At 38.0% G+C, this 17,512-nt stretch overlaps 1 protein-coding gene across 5 annotated transcripts in view; it reads left to right on the forward strand.

Annotated features, from left to right (window-relative positions):
* LOC18423230 (uncharacterized) overlaps positions 1-14,688 on the forward strand; it is a 40,883-nt gene extending 26,195 nt beyond the window's left edge. For 4 of the 5 annotated variants that reach the window (XM_006827832.4, XM_020673238.2, XM_020673235.2 and 1 more), the window contains exons 5-6: positions 13,694-13,855; positions 14,027-14,688. In XM_006827832.4, the coding sequence (XP_006827895.2) occupies positions 13,694-13,855; positions 14,027-14,512 (648 nt within the window). In that variant the 3' untranslated portion in view covers positions 14,513-14,688. Of the gene's footprint in view, positions 1-10,657; positions 11,293-13,693; positions 13,856-14,026 lie in introns of those variants that run through there. The other variant, XM_088863721.1, reaches the window with a different exon arrangement.
* Positions 14,689-17,512: the final 2,824 nt, after the last annotated feature.

The raw sequence follows: 17,512 nt of genomic DNA on the forward strand, positions 1-17,512 counted from the left end.
TTCTTCGTGGTTATTTATGGCATTACCCATGTCAAACACATGTAGGTTTATGTGTTTGTTTTTCCTTTTTTTCCCCCTTAAAGTTTGTGTATACCATTTTCTTTTTATGAAAAAAGTGCCATTTACAATGAATTGATAATATGCTGTCTGTTCCTTTCCATCCATACAAACTAGATTGTCATCAAACATGGGTGGATAAGATCTCCCCAGCCTACTCCTAATAAGGAAGCTCAAACTCGCTTTTGCTCTATCCCCCCTCTTGCCCTTGAGAGAGGGAGGTCCTCTGTGCCCATCTCCCTATTCCTCTAGACCTAGCTGCTGCTTCTTCTTGCAAGGTGAGTTTGTCAATGGATTTGAGTAAAATAGCTCAGTTATGATGGATCAACCCACCCCTCCCCTCCATGTTTTGCCCACTTATTCCAAACAAGATCCTAAATGCCTTCCCCTGCCCCCCCTCCTTTCCTTCTCCATTGATGTCAAGAAGAGGTCCAGCTCCCTCCACTACATATCTAAACCATTCACACTTGATCAGGCCTAACACTTCAAACAAGCCATCTAACAAAGAGGGCCTCCAGCCAAAGTCATTAACATCCAACATCCAACAAGCAGCAGAAAGTAGAAAACAAACTGATCTTTGTCCATCGTCCATCGTAGTGGGTGAAGAGATTGTCGTAAAGAGGTTGCATCTACTGTGGGATTCACTTGTAGGGAGCTTCTCACCTACTATTACTGGACACGACATGAGGGGCATCTCCAACTGGGCACAAATGGAATGGAACTCCGACCAGATGGCTTGCTGACAAATCACAGGATGGGCATATTTGTTTTCATTCCATTCGCAGGAAGAAATCCAAATTCTCTCAAGCATTTTAGCTCTCAAATTTAAAGGGACCACATTCCCTTTCTCCATGGAATCCTTCTCTTGGGGCTATAATAAGACCCATTTGTGGATCTTGGCCCAGGCTATTTCCTCCACACCTAGTATCAAGAAACTTGAAACAAACTAGAGTCCTATGCGGGGCTTTCCTAAAAATCAACTAGACCATCGTGGGGTTGCTCCCACTAGGTATTTTTCAGATCTTGATAGAAGATCACACTTCAGCGTCTCCATACTCTGTTCCATTCAACTTCAGATGACTAATCTCTCATTTCTAGTCAAAATTAGCCACAGATCCATTCCTTGTAACCCATTATCCTACATGCAACAAGGCCTTGATTGCCATGAAAGTGAGCACGAATGAATGGACCATAGAAAACCCCATGACCACAATCAAGGGGGTTGGACCACTTTGGTTAGGAAGAACATTTGACGGAATGGGAAGTGTGGTCAACACACTGTAGTTTGAGGACAAGGTGCCAGGTTACTCATCATCATCATCATCATTTTATCATTTTAGCCTTTTCCCAATTAATTGGGGTCGGCTACATGAATCCTGGTTTTCCATTATGCTCTATTAAAGGCCATATGGTGTAGTACCAGATTACCATTACTACACCATAGTGCCAGGTCACTATGGTGTAGTAAAAAACATGGTCAGGTTAACATGTAACAAGGTCTTTTAGTTATCCACGTGGCAATCCTGGCTACACCACCAAATAGTAGCCCCCATTACCCTATCATCCTCATTACTCTCCACAAATCCACATTCCTAAAGATTCCTTGGGCCAAATCTTGAGGATCCTTTGAATTGAAACTTCAAATCCAGCTCAAGCCCCAACAACCCCCTCCATGGCCGTCCATTACCTGTATTCTAACAAACACCTTTGCAATACCATGGAAGAAAGAACTATTCCGCATCTTTAACCCCAGTAAGCCAAATCCCTATGGAATCCCCTTAACTGTGATAGGATCACCTCTCAGATTTCTTTTCTTTATGTCTTAGCCATTTATTTCTTCTCTTTATGTCTTAGCCCTATGATATGGAGATAGAACACCTACCTGAGGTGCTATCAGATCTGTGACTATCAATTTCAAATTCACCATGACAGCCAGACCACTCTATCATTGGACTCATTTGTCATTACCATTCGCCTTTATACCCTTGCCCCCGCCCCAAGGAAAACACAAATGCTCAAGATCATCCTATTGTTTTGTCCTGAGAACATATCACAACCATTGATCATTGGTCATTGGAGTTCAATTAAACAAATGTCAACCCTAGATCCCTCCACCTATCCATCGCTTGGATGACAATGGATAAAATAAAGGCATGAATCTAGAGTAGGGGCCACCCATGGCATGAGGAGGAATGGTGGAGACCTGATAGGCATTCATACTTTGATAATCTCCTGCACTATTCCCTGAAAGCTACACGTCAATAGCCCCTAGGGACAAGCATCGTCCTGGCTAATATCCCATGGTCCTATCTTATAGAAACCAATGGCTAGTTATGTGCCTTAGTCTCTCTCCCCACCATTCATCTCATTGGCATTCGTCTCAAATGGTGAGGATACAACCAAGTGCACTATCGAACCCTTAGACCATCGGATCCCCTCCATGTGGATGTCGATCACCAACCCACTGCATCCCTATCCTAGCTCCCCTGGTGTGTTGGAGGAGATTTCAACATGTCTAGATGGTCCTTTGAGGGGAATTTCAATGATCATGTTACGTCTAGCATAATGGCCTTCTTTTAGTTCATCCACACTTCACTCTACCTCTCAATAGGGCCAGCTTCACTTGGTCATATTACACCGTCAATCCGACACTCTCTAAGTTGGCTTTGATACCAATGAAAGGCAATGCCATTCTAGCCAAGTATATGTAGTTAAAATTTTTCATTGTATTTTATTTATAATTGCTAGACCACTTACAAGTGCCAATTAGAACTCAAAAATCATAAAAACAAAATCTTAGTACAATCTAGGATCCTTACTTGCATTCCATTAAAAAGAAAACCCCTTTTATTCAAATGAAATCAATATACAATGCACAAGAGTGAATCAAGAAACATGACAGCGAAAATCACCAAACTACCTTGCCATGGATCACCTCCAAGAACGTAGCACACCCAACTCTAGATCTCGAACATAACAAGCACACGTGATCTAGTTCTCTTCTTAGTCTATTGAATGGGAAGCTATGGCAGAACCCTAGTTGGGGTAATGAGAGCACAACCAAGGAATATTTATTTTTCTTTCTCACATTAAAGCCTAGGATCATGGGTTAGGGTGTGCCGCCCCTCTAGGTTTAGGTGGGGAGTAGCACCCCTCTATGGTTTATGGGCTAAAGAGGGATAGAGTAGAGAGGAGGGGTGTGGAGGCTATGTAGAGGTGGCAACGAGTCATGTACGGGTCGGGTCCAGCTGGACCCAAACTCGAATAATATTTAGGTCCAGATTTTGGACCTGGACCAGACCTGTCGGATCCAAATATTGGACCCATACCCATACCCGTCAGGTCGCGGGTTTGGTCAGGTTTATTGCCACCCTCACTATGAGTTCTTTTTTTTTTTTTTTTTTTCCTGTTTTCTACCATCTTATACTCATATTATTGGCATCAAAGTTACAATCACCTGCCAGTAGATTTCAAACCGTCTGATTTGTTGTTTAATAGCTAAAGATGACTACGAGTTCTTATTGTATACGATCCTTAATACACCCAAAGGATGACTACGAGTTTTGATTTGTCGTTTGATAGCTAAAGATGACTACAAATTCTTAATGTATACAATCCTTAATACACCCAAAGGATAGGACTTAAAGTAAATTATTTTATCTCCAACAGTTTACAGGTACGGGTCGGGTCCACTAGACCCGTACTTGAATAGTGTTCGGGTCCAGGTTTTGGACCCAGACCCAACCCGTCGAGGCCAAATGCTGGATCCATACCCGCACCCATGTCGGGTATACTCGGTGGGTCCCAGGTCGGGTTCGGGTCCATTGCCACCCCTAAGGCTACGAGAGAGAGAGAGAGAGGGGTCTTTGGGTTGTGTGGAAAGCCACCCTAGAGGCGCAATTTATGCTGCAAAATTAGGGATATGGTTGTGATCGTATTGAGATTTAATCTGGACCGCAATCTAAGGAGATATATGGGGTGAAGAGAGGCATTTAATCTCAACCCTCCATTCCTTAATTAGCCATCATGATGAAGAAAAGGTTCTAGAACCATTATTTCTCAGTTTCCTTGACCCACTCCCTATTAATAACTAATTTTCAAAAATATTTATCTTAATTTCCTAAAATCTCAAGTTATGAAACCACTTTCCATAAAAATGCAAATTCTCTTCTCTCTCTCTCTCTCTTGCTCTCTTTATAAATTCTCTTCGTTCTCTCTCTCTCTCTCTTTATAAATCTTCAATTATATATTCTCTAAATATTCATCGATCATCTAGAAGACTTGGTGAACAAGAAATCTTGAATCAAATACTCTCTAAATATTCACCCATCATATAAAAGACTCGTTGAACAAGAAAGAAGAGAGAGAGAGATAGGTGCAGTATGGGTGACAGGAAGGGCTTATGTGGGCCCCATAACATCCACACATGTGGGCCCATCACGCATGTGGCCCATCGCCATGGGGTCTTGACATGATCCCAGCAATAATGGCACCCTTAATAAAATTTTAAAAGACAATTTAATATTTTTAAAGCTGCTATGTATTTTTTAAATCCTTGAAAAACCATTTTTAAGCATGTAAAAATCCATTTGTAGAAAATAAAATTTATCGAGAATTTTTAAAAAATGGTTTAAGTGTTCCATAATACAAATAAAATATAATTAAATGTGAATTGGATCCAAGGGTCATCAAACATGTGAATTAACTGAGGCGCTCCACCTATGCTAATAACCTTGTAATACAATCATTTTCTCAGTCCAACGCAATGAAAAATAATTAAACGTGAATTGGATCCACAGTCTATTGCAAGGGCTCATGATTGGTCCATCAAAGCTGGCTAATACATGGAGGGAACACAATCCTAGTATGTGGATTTAAGGTCTCACCTAAGGACAAGTAATGTCCCTCTAGATATGTGCACACTATTGCAATCGTGTAGGGGGTCCTCTCATCAGCACATGTACATGTCACATCCCAAGGGGCCTTGTCCCAAAACACAGCTATCTTATGTACATGTTGTGTGATGGCAATTGCCCTCATAGGCCCGTCAATTGTACACAGGAGTCCCAACAGTCCCCTAGCTAACCAACCACCCTGGGCATCTCTCTGTCATCATCAAGAGACAACCCTACAAACGTTCCATGATTTAATGTTATGCCTAGGGCTAAAAGGTTTTTGAGACTTCATCCCGAGCCTAGACCGTCAAACCCCGGTGACTTGCGGGTATTACAAAGTATGCCTTTATGGTCCTCAGGACTACATTCCCACTGGAGTACAATATCAGTATTAGTTATAATTTTACTAGTCTTGAGCTTTGAAATGGCGACAAATTTCAGCAATATTCATACTTTCTTTTGTCTTTGGAAGAGAGGTTTAGCTCATGTCATGACCTTGCTGGATATAGAACTAGTATTGCAGGGCCACAAGCCATTTCTCATCAAAATGATTTGGCTTCTCAGTCATCAAATGCTTCCCAATTGTTGGTCATCTTTTAGGGTCATAGGCCGGGCCAGGTTTAAGCTCAGTAAAATTTAAAGCTCCTTAAAAGGAAAATTAAGAACTAGTTTCAACCCCACCTAGGAAGGTTCAACTAGAAGAATTAATAACTACTTCATGATATTAATGATGTGGACCTCTTGGAGGGAATCATGAATTTCAGCTCTGGGTTAATCAAGGAGAGACCTATTGTCACCAACCATCTTGCATCTGATGGGTCAAAGGAGGTGACATGTACATGGCCTTCTTCCATTGGATCGCGAAGAAAGTATACCATAAAACAAATAACGAAAAGCAACATGATCCTGGAGAACCTGCACATGTCTACCACATCACAGTAAACTACTTCAAGAAACTGTCTAGTGCCTCATTTAGAGTGAGGCCTACCATAGGCAACCTTCTCCTCCCTCAAACACCAAGCAGAGTGGCTTGTTTGTAGATGAGAATCGTAGCGTAGTTGTTGAGTTGGGTTAAGATATGGATCTAGGGCTTGATGGCGTCCCAGTGCCACTTTTATGTTTCTTCTGAGAAACCTTAGCCGTGGACATAGTTTTCTTGCAGTATTCTACTACGAAGGTGTAGTTAACAGAGGCCTTAGCTCCCCCCTCATAGCTTTGGTGCTCAAGCTAGAAGTTTCTGAGGATCTCAAGGATTTCATGATGATCGGCCACCTAAGAAAGTCCTATAAACTTCTGGATAAGATCCTTACCTTGCCTCTAAGAGAAATATTACACCTCATCATCTCCCCTACCCAAGGGGGCCTTACTCTAGTGTAGACATAGTCTGGATGGTGCGCTCATAGTGCTTAGCTTATCCACACAAGACACCAACTCAAGACCCTAGGGATGGTGGTTCTTAAACTAGATTGGGGAAAGGCATATGATCACGTGGATTGATCCATCCTGAACCAAGTTCCATCTCGAATGGATTCGAGAAAAATCGATTTTGTTGGATTCAAGGATGCATCACCTCTTCTTGGTTCTCAATATTATCAATGGCTCCCTTAGGGTATATTTGGCAAGGGGCCTATGATAGGGGATCCCCTATCACCCTTCATTTCTGCAATCATGGGGGAGGTGTTTAGCAAATCAATCGCCAGTTCTTTGAGCATAATCTCTTACAAGGTTTCAAGTCGTCTATGCAAGCCTCTAGTCTCTTGTCTTCGATATGTAAATGATACCCGTATCATCTGCATTGCAAACCTGATCCAAATTGATAATCTATGGTTATTTTAAAGCCATTCGAGCTGTCTACAGGTTTTAAGGTGAGTATGTCAAAAACTAGGTTTTTTTGTATTGACCTCTCCTCCTTGCTAGCTAACATTCCTGTTTGTGCAGATATATCCTAACAAGCAAGGATTTGGGCCTTTAGCTATGTATTGGAATGCCTAGTAAAGCCCTAACAGATTGGATTGTGGAGTGATTCCAAGGAAATGGCAACTTGAGGTTTCTATATCTCTCCCTTGGGGGTGGTATAACCCTCATTAAGGCTACCTTTCTAATATCGTAATATTCCAAATGGGTCTTTTTTTATTGCCTATATCAATGGTCCACTGTTTGGGGAAACGCATGAGATCATTTTGTGGTCAAGGTTAGGAGGCACCTTAAGAATTCCACTTTGTTAACTGGGACAAAGTTTGGCTTCTGAAGAAGAATGGGAGCCTAGACTGAGAGTTTATGGATACACTCTCCTTGACAAATGGTCGTAAACTTTTTTTAATAAACAAGGTCACTTGTGGAGCAGGTCCTGTGACATAAGTGTGATGTGTATAACTTGGGCTGGCTTCAGAGAGGTTTGTTTATGACAAACTTTGTAGAGGCATGGAAAGCAATATCATGGCCTTATTGACAATGGGTAATTTTTCATTTTAGAACATGGGGTGATATAATCAAATTCTAGAAGGATCTCTATGTTGGGGAGTCAACTTTAGACTCCCCCTTCTCCAGACTCTTCTCTATAGCCCATAGAATCTAGAAACTCTCACCTAAGGTCGCGATTCCTATTTGGATTCGGTGATTCTGACAAGAAATCTTCACAAAATTCGTTTTTGTGCAGTTAGGAATCTTGATTCCAACACTTGGAGAATCTCGTTTCTAATATTTACTAATTGTCGATTCCTTAATTGATGAATCTTGATTCTATATTGTTGAATTTGGATTCCACTTATAATGATAGTTGATTCAATTCTTTTCGAATCCAGATTCTTGAACACCAAATATTGCAATTTGTAGATGCAAGAAACCACAAATTAATCAAACATCGAATCTTGCTTCCATCCTCATAGAATCTTGATTTGATTTTCTTAGAATTGTAATACCACAAATCAAATACTAATATTTTAGATGCACAAGGCTGTGACTTATGGATTAGTTCAAATATTTATGGATTTTGATTTAAGTAATTTGGAAATCGGTTTGGAGATGATTGTTTCTTGTAGTTCATATTCTCTAAATAATAATTCGATGAACACATTGTGGAATTATTGATTCCATAAATCAACTTTCATATGCAATGCAAATGTTTGGAGTTAAGTTATTAAAAAGCATCATTCCAATATCTTTTGTAGGCAACAAAGGCAAGTATTACTTTTGTGTTGGAGTATTAAAATTAAGAGAACTTGGGCTTTGCAATATTAAAAGTTGAATACTTCTCATCTTCACCCCCAGTATCGAAGGCACGTACTGCAATATAAGCAACACCATGGCATAAATATAATCCCATTTTGAACTATAATAATGAAATCAAATAACATTTTAAAAATAGACGAGATGATATTTGTATCTTTTATAGACAATTTCCCTAAGTGGACTAGGAGTGTCTATTAATTAAGCTTATTTTTGATTCTGTGTTTGAGGCTCAATAGTCAATACATTGACTTCAAATCTAAGAAAAGAGAACTTGGGCTTTGCAATATTTAAAATTGAATACTGCACATCTTCACCCTTAGTATCAAAGGCTCATACTGCAACATAAACAACACCATGGCACAAATAAAATCCCATCAAACTATAATAATGAAATCAAATCACATTTTTAAAATATAGGAGGCGATATTTGTATCTTTTATAGGCAATTTCCCTAAGTGGACCAGGAGTGTTTATTAATTGACCTTAATTCTGATTCTGTGTCTGATGCTCAATAGTTTGTACATTGACTTCAAATCTAAGAAACCATTCTTCAAGTCTTAGAGACTTCTGATCTCCATTACTTGATGAGGTTCTAAGTTGTTGAGGCATGAGATGCCGTTGATGTAGGGATCTTGACATTAAGGGGGTTGAAAAAGTTACAAATGTCGATGGCCCGGTGGATTGAAACCCGATTCCAAATTGATATGAATCTCGATTCCAAATGCGTCATAAACTCAATTTTAAAGATGTCATAATCTCTATTATGTATATGAAGGAATATCTATTGCATATTTCGAATAGGTTAGACACTTGATTCTGAAGAGATCGGAATCTTAATCCCATATATGTAGGGATTTCTATTCCATTTCGGTCGAATCTTGATTTCTGTAATGTAGGAATTTCGTTTCCCACAATTCCCGTTGTCTAGCCAGCTGCGATTTTGCAGTTCCAATTCCTAAAATGAATTCGTAATCTCAGGCATTTCAACAACGATGCTATAACCAGCAATCAAGAAAATATGATGAGTCGCTCATTTTAGGTCATTGCGGACCAACATGCTTGGAGCCCAAGTTTTAAACGTAATCTCCAAGATGAGGAGTTGGTTGAGCTTATGGGTTTGTTGCTCCTTCCGAACCAATGCATTTGGCGAACTGGTACTCATTGTATGATTTGGATAGGGTTTGTGATTTCAGTGAACCCATGGTAGCGAGAAGGGGTCGTAGAAGGGGGATTTTCGTAGATCCGCTATGTGATCCCATAGATGACAGAATTGAGGAACTTGAAAGGCAAGTACAGCAGTTGGCGTACCAGTACGTGAGCCTCAATAATGGGCAAGACAGTCATCACCCAAGAGGATCACGAGTACAAGTCTTTTCATTTTCGTGCTCCGCGTTTGGAGTTGGGTAATGAGATAGTGACAGAAGACCTAGATGTGGGGAACATCACTCTAGGGTTTTCGATTTGAAGGATGATATTTTTTATTTTGACACAAATTGCATGGAATGTCAACAATTTGTTGATTGGAATTCACTAGCAATCTTCGACATATACTCAGATGAACAACAAGATTTTTCAGGAGATCCCATCTATGATAAGGATAAAGATGATGGTGAAGATATTTTGGAAGAGGGTGAAGAATATGGAGAGAAGGCAACAAGAGGATTGATCCAAATCATGGTTGTTGAAGATCTCATTAGTATTGAAGAGGTGGAGCACTCATCAATATTGAAGAGGTGAAAGCATGCTCGATTTAGAATCTGCAAATTGTAGCCCTGATTCCTCAACCTACATATTAGGATCCATTTCTTAAGGAATTATTTTTACCACAAATAGTATTTGAGCCAATAAAAAAGAAGCAGGTTGAAGATGTAGTTTTGATGTTAAATTCATCTTAGCACATTTCAAAACTTCATGATGAGTTTTTTCCAACCAGAGGAGAATGGAGGGTAAAATTATTTATTTTTAATTTCTATTCAATTTTAAGAGATGTATACTTAAATTTTAGTTTTAGGGTTTATTTCTAGGGTTTGTTAGTTTTTAGGAATTCTATGGGTTTTGTAGTTTTTTTTATTTATTTCATTGTTGGATCAGTTAGAGGCTTTTTAGATATTTTAATTAAAGTTATGGAGTGTAGTTTTCAAGTTATATTTAAGTTAATTGTTAGAACCTTTTGATCAAAAGTTAATTGTATGGACATATATTGTCCAAAATAATAAGTCTCTGATATAAATAAAGGCATGGATGGGCTGTAGAGTCATTCATGTATTTCTCTTTAAGAAAAAAAAGACTGTCTTGCAAAAGAAGCCTAAGGCTTGAGCCCTTGGTGGGAGAAAGCCTTAGGGTTTCTCTAAAATTGCTTTTGTTTGACTTGTTTCTTGCTAATTTTATTGTTCCCTCAATTTTTCCTTCATCACTGACTTGGGAGTTTCCCATGTGACCTCCTGCTGCACTCTAATGTCAACAACCAACTGCCTTAGTGGTCTCAAGTCGGCCAGGTTCAGGTCTGCTCCCCCAAAATTCAGGCGTCAACCTGGTTGCCTATCTCCCTTGAGATTCTCACAGAGAACCAACTTCAAAGGAAGGGTGTGCAAGTACCTAAAAGATGCTTGATGTGCTCAAAGGCTGAGGAGATAGCAGACCACCTGCTCCCACAATGTCACTTAGCATATCTGCCCAGCCACTCTTCAATGCTTCAGCTGGAACTGGGTTTGGCCATACTACATTGAGCAACTGTTCCAGGCCTACTATTCAACTCCCTTCCCAACCTCAAGTCTCCTCCTTTGGAGATCTTCCAGCCTGGCTATCCTATGGGTGGTCTGGCTCAAACGAGGCTCCTGGATCTTTGTGGGCAAACAACAGTTGCTGGGATCTTGCTCCCACGTTTCAAGAAAGGGATCTTTAAAGTATCTCGATTTTTTAATTTCGGAAACTCGAGATCCCTAACATCTTCAAAGTATTTCGATTTTTTAATTTTGGGATCTCGATTTCCTCTGTTAGGAATCTTGATCCCCACTATTAGGGATCTCATTCTCGACCTTGAAGACTAAGATAACGATCAAAATGATGTTTTTCGGGCCAGCTAGTAATGAAGCCATACTTTTATCTTTTAATATAACTACATTGCTTGGGTCTATGAACAAAGAGATCCCTACTTTAACGAGTATGTATACTTTTAGATTATATGTACTCTTTAAGATTCGAAGCAAGATCCTTGAAAGCTTGGAATTGAGATCTAAAAATATCTGGATTAGGATCCTCGAAAGGCTAGGATCGTGATCCCTAAGCTATGAATAGTATGGACATTGCTCCCAACCATGGGGATGTCCTAGTCTTTCACTATCCCACCGCTCCTGATCCCGATATCACTTCCAATTCTCTTCCAGTCCCTTCAACTATTTGGCAAACCATCAGTAAGAGTAAGAGTGCATGGAGGATCATGTCTTGGTTTTAACTATCTGTTGGGCCAGGAATATCAAAGAGTTTCAGACTGGGCACTGGGGCTTCCTGCTGAATTGGAAGCATTACTTGTCCTACATGCCCGTGTCTATCTCTAGATCGAACATATAGATTCCTGCATGGTTAGATACCATCAAATTCAACCTTGAATTGCTCCCTGGGTAACGCTGGCCTAGCTGGGATAGGAGGTTTGTTTAGAGAGCACTTGGGAAACAACTTGCTCTCCTTCTCATGCTTGATCGAGGTGGCTACCTCAGTGATGGCTGAAGCAAAGGCCTTATGGGAAGGCCAAACTTTTTGATACTGTTTGGGGCCTCAACCTCTTGGCGGAATGAGATTTCCAAAATTTCATTGATTAGGCCTGCAAAAAACCCCCTTGAGCTTGGAGCCTAGACCTCAACTGTGACCAACTATTATTCAATCAGCCCCCTATAGATGGCCTTCAAACACCGTGGGGAGAAGCAAATTTTGAACCATACTCACTAGCAAAACTAGGAGCTGCAAGGCAAAACCTTGTAGTGTTGCCCACTAACCGATGCTTGCCAGAAACCCCTGCCCTTCAATTCCCACTTTATCTTCCACTTTATCTATCCCCTCTTGCCACCCCTATTCTTTTTTTCCATAAATCTCGCAGCATTGTAATTTGTATAATCTCAATCCCGCTGGCACATTTTTCTGTTGTGCCTGGTTCCCGTTACATGTACATCTACAGTACACACACACACACAAGAGTCAAATGCACTAAAAAAATACAGTTTCATGGTTTTCAAATTTTCAGGCACCAAATATTACATGTTTTTGTATTATTGTTTTTTGGTCGACCAGTCCACTTTAATGACAGTTAAATATCTTCTTTGGATTATTCTTCGAAGTTTTGGTTTGTTGGTGGGTTAATTGATAAATGATGAGCCAAACTAGTGCTTTTCCCAAAAGCCGTAGATCGAAATCAGTGTTACTAAAACTGAAATTACAGGTTCAGTAGAGTTGTATTCATCCAATCCTTATTAGACTTTGATTATGTGGCCCACTGAACCGTTAAGCCTGTCAGTTTGGCTGGTTGATTGAGAACACACTGGTTCTGGGATTGTGACCTCGGACCTCAAAGATATTAAGAATGGACAAGTGGTTGAGTTAGTTTGAATTGGCGTAAACCAGCTGTCTTCTGAACAATCTTGTTCAAAACTTAAAAGAAGTGCTGGATTGAATCAATTAATGATAGGCTGGTGAATTTTTATAGCTTTTAATAAGGGAAAATGTTTCTGTGACCCCAACAACATATAAGTTATATGCGGCGCCACTTCTTGGCAGTTCGATCTAAATCGAACGGCTACGATTGTTCCTATCATAATGTCAAGTCAAACACTATTTTATTTTTTATTTTTTTTCTACAAAAAATTTTTTGATGAAATTTTGGGCATCCCATAAAAAAATTAGGGTGAACCTGGAAAAAGTAAAAAAAAACAAATATTTTATATAAAAATAAATGGCAAAAATGCCCCTACAATTTTCAGGGGTATTCTAGTAATTTTTAATCATCGGAAATATTTTTTTAATATTTTATCATTTGCGCCCTTGTTAGATCTATGCATGCCCCAAATTTGGCTTCAAAATTATTTGTAGAATAAAATATAAAAATAAAAAATAAAACACCGTGAGCCGTTTGATCAAGATCTGATGCTTAAGTGCTAGCTTGCGACATTGTGACTCAAACCATCTCAGCTATCCATTCAGATCTGATGGCTGAGACTAGGGGTCACATATACCATATATGTGCGTGGGGTCACATAAAAAGCCCTTCCTTTAATAAATGTAATATCAATTATCGTTAAAAAGATGGGGAATGGTAGTGTCTGCTCAAATTCGGTGTTTATGGCATCTAAAAATCATTTACCACCTACAGACATCAGGTTTTATATCTTTTTACATAGAGGGGATGGTTACATAATATATATGCTTTTCCTTTTGTTTAATTTGCAAATCGAGTCTATTTTTTGTTGGTTGTGTAACTTAAAACCAGACTTGTGGCCTTATGAAACCAAATGGTACTGTTCTTGCAGCAAATTCTTAAGGCTGTGAACACAATACATGAGGAGCGTATCGTGCACTCTGACTTGAAACCTGCAAATTTCCTTCTCGTCAAGGGTTCGTTGAAGTTGATCGACTTTGGCATAGCCAAAGCAATACAAAGCGATACCACTCACATTCAGCGGGATTCACAGGTTTTCTGTGTCTCTTTCTCTCTCACGTTTCGTCTCTTTTAGCATGGCATTCTTGGGAGTAAATGTTGTCGGCCTTCTTGTTTGGAGCTTCTTTTGTTCTTTCTCTCATTATATGAAGTCTTTCGAAACCCAAGGACTCAAGCCTTTGATCATTTGACATTGACATTATAGGTGGGCACCCTAAATTACATGTCCCCGGAGGCTTTCATGTGCAACGAACAAGACTCCAAAGGAAACACCATCAAATGTGGGCGTGCATCTGATATATGGTCCCTGGGCTGTATTTTATATCAAATGGTCTATGGGAAAACTCCATTTGCAGACTATAAGACCTTTTGGGCCAAATTCAAGGTAATAACCGACAGGAACCATAAGATCTCTTATGGCCCTGTGTCAAACCCTTGGTTGCTTGACCTCATGAAAAAGTGCCTTACGTGGGAGCGCAGTGAGAGGTGGAGGATCCCACAGCTGCTTAAGCATCCTTTTCTCTCTCCTCCAGTACCACCCCATATCCCTTCTTCACAAGACAAACAATGTAAACTTATTATGCAGATTGCCCAAGATCACGAATCTGTCCCAGAAATTGTTAAACTTTGTACCCAACTGCAGAAGCTCATTTTAAATGTTGATGGAAACTCAAAGCAATTGAGAAATTAAAATGAGTCTTCATCATGTGTGTCTTGTTTTGAAAATTATGGGTTCGGGGAGCCATTCTCATTTTTGGCTTTGTTCATATGCTGGTTTGTATCAGTTAAATCTTTCACATAGATTAAAAGGAACTGCGGATGCAATCTGTTTCCGAGAATCACGGAATCTTTCGGAACTTCAGAAAAGTTTGGAGTTGTTGAAAAATCTTGATCAATACTAAATCCAATTTATAAATCCTAATTTCTTTTGAGTTTCAACCTTAAAGCGTAGAATTATAAATTCATCTTATAAATCTATCGGAAAGTTGTTTGAATGTTGAAACACCCTCTAATTGATCATCTCGATATCGAGACGTATGCATATGAAAAAAAAAAAAAAAGAAGTGTTTTTGAGTCCCAGAAATAGTGGATCTTGCAACACATTATCCAGATCGTCCATTTGCAAGATTTTCATATGTTTATAGGTTTACTTGATTTTAAACATTTTTTGAGTGTACAATTTTCTAATTAGAAATGAAAATCGATTTTAACATCATCTTAAAAAATTTTTACAACAAAATTATACGTTATGATAAAATTTGACGTCTGAATTAGATTGTTTAAGGTTGAAACCTTATGGAAACCACACCAAAAGATATGAGGTTTGCATGGCAGACCAAATGGAAATATTAAGAATTACTCATGCACAAAGGCACAACAAATCATATTATATATAAAAAGTAGCATCACATTCATTAAATTTATACTAAAAAAGAAAACTAAGGTAATTGAGAGAAATTTAAGAATTCACTAAAAATATCACTTTCGTATGAGGATTTAGGCTAAAAACATATACTTAGAAAATCTAAAAATCAAGTATCACATTATCTTTTAAAAATATCGATAGCAACAAGAAAATTAGTCCAACATAAGCCAAATATATTCTAGTCGTTTGGGACTCCTGGTAAAACCCCACCTTGGATAAATTTTAGGACCTCAAATTTTGGGGATATAACCTTTTTAACATATAGATTAACCTCACTAAACTTTTTTTTCCTAATTGCGCCCTATAAACATGCATATAAAAAAAAAGTCTCAAGATTGAATAGAAACAGTCCAAGACATTACAATGATTGTGACTTCCATCTGAAAAAGATAAATCGCTCTTTGTAGAAAATCCCACATTAAAAAAGTAAATTTTATTTAAAATAAGCATATGACATTTTAAAATGGACCCCAATATTTCAAAATAATGAGAAAAAACATTCTGCATGAGAGATAAGTATATTGTGCTCCTCTAAGAAAACTAAAAGAGAAAAAAATTTAAATATTTAAGGGGCAAGCTTTCTATGCTTCCCTTACAACATGAACTTATATACTTCTTCTTATCTAACCATCCATTCTGAATGGAGGGCTAAGATTGAGCCAATCACAACACTATTTTATTTTTAATTTTTTATAAAATATTTTGATACCAAATTTTGGGTGTCTAATCCTCTATCATTCTAGCACTTGTAAAAAAATATTCGCAATAAAATACAATAAACAAAATACCCTGAAATTTTCAAGGGGTATTTTAGTCATTATATTTTATCGAAAAATTAAATTAAAATTTTCTTGTTGGTGCACGCCAATGAGAAGATGACACTACCAAATTTCATATTCATACAATTTTTATAAAAAGATTAAAAATAAAATACTCTGAGGCATCAGATCTAAGATCAAATGGTGAGTGTCTCACTTGATCAAAATTGGACGGCTGGATGGTAGGGGAAGCACAGATCTTCTACATTGTCGGGGAAGTATAGAACGTTTCCCAAACTTTAAGAGGAGAGAAAACATTTTAAATACAAACTCGCCACTCTAGGAAAGAAAACAAGAGTATTTTTAGCTTGGTGAATTGTGTGGACTTCTTTTGATCTCAAATTCTGTAGATTGCTTCGTTTTTAAGAAATAAAAATATTAAAATGAATTATAAGTTCTTGAAGGCTTTAATCCAACAACTCATGAACTAGAAGGCCTTTGGTCGATGAGTTCAAGAAAAAGAATTTTCTGGGGCTTTTCCAAATTTTGTTTAATAGGCTTCTTTGTAGGGTCCACAAGAATTTATGCGCCAAATTTGAGATTTATTATTCCATTTCTTCTTTTACATCTACTACATGGATTTTAGATAAAGAATTAAAAACTCTTAGTACAATTACAAACAATTTTGTCCGTCAAATTTCAAATCAGGTACTTGTATGTTTTTGACTAGACTCAGAATTCAAATAAAACTCTTTTGAACTTTATGTCACACCCTAAGCTGTCTAATGGCTAGATATACCTTGTAATAAAGATAAACGGTCTTATAGCATATAATTGCAAAATTTTATTGGTGTGGAAACGATAAAATGGAAATTAAAAAAGAATAAATTTTTTTATTTTCAAATTTAAGGACTAATCATATATTATGCATTTTACATTAAAAGTTAAAGGTCTCTTTGTATACTTTTCCATAAAAATAAAAATAAATATATAAAGCAATATTAGGTTTTAAGAGCTCAAAACAATTTGTCTTTTCAATATATTTGGTCATAAGGTGACGTAAAATGACTTGAAAATTTCTGTCATAAAACCCCTCTAACTAGGCGTCTTGCACGTCGGACCAAATGTTCAATTTGATCCCACGAGGCCAACTGTAGGCACAATATGATCTAAAGCCTAGCCATAGAAAGGCGATCCTCCTTGGGAAAGCGGTAGACAAGAAGTACACATTAAAAAAAATACATTCATGGTCTTTGCAATGCACAGGCACAAGATCATATTAAAAACAATTTAAACTGATGAAAATTATTTTTAATATATAATAAAATTTGTAATTGAAAAATTAAAAATAATATCATATTACAAAGGTAAAAAAATTAAGGTAATTGAGAGAAATTTAAGAAGTTAGCCTTAGTTAATAGGATAAAGATGGCATATTTCCTTAGCCTTATTTTTAATTGAAAAAATAGACAATAAAAATTTTAATAATTAAGAAAGTGTTATAATT

The sequence above is a fragment of the Amborella trichopoda genome, chromosome 4 (assembly GCF_054954075.1).
Source record: "Amborella trichopoda isolate Santa Cruz 75 chromosome 4, AtrichopodaSantaCruz75HAP2 v2.0, whole genome shotgun sequence".
In the NCBI taxonomy this organism is placed as follows: Eukaryota; Viridiplantae; Streptophyta; class Magnoliopsida; order Amborellales; family Amborellaceae; genus Amborella; species Amborella trichopoda.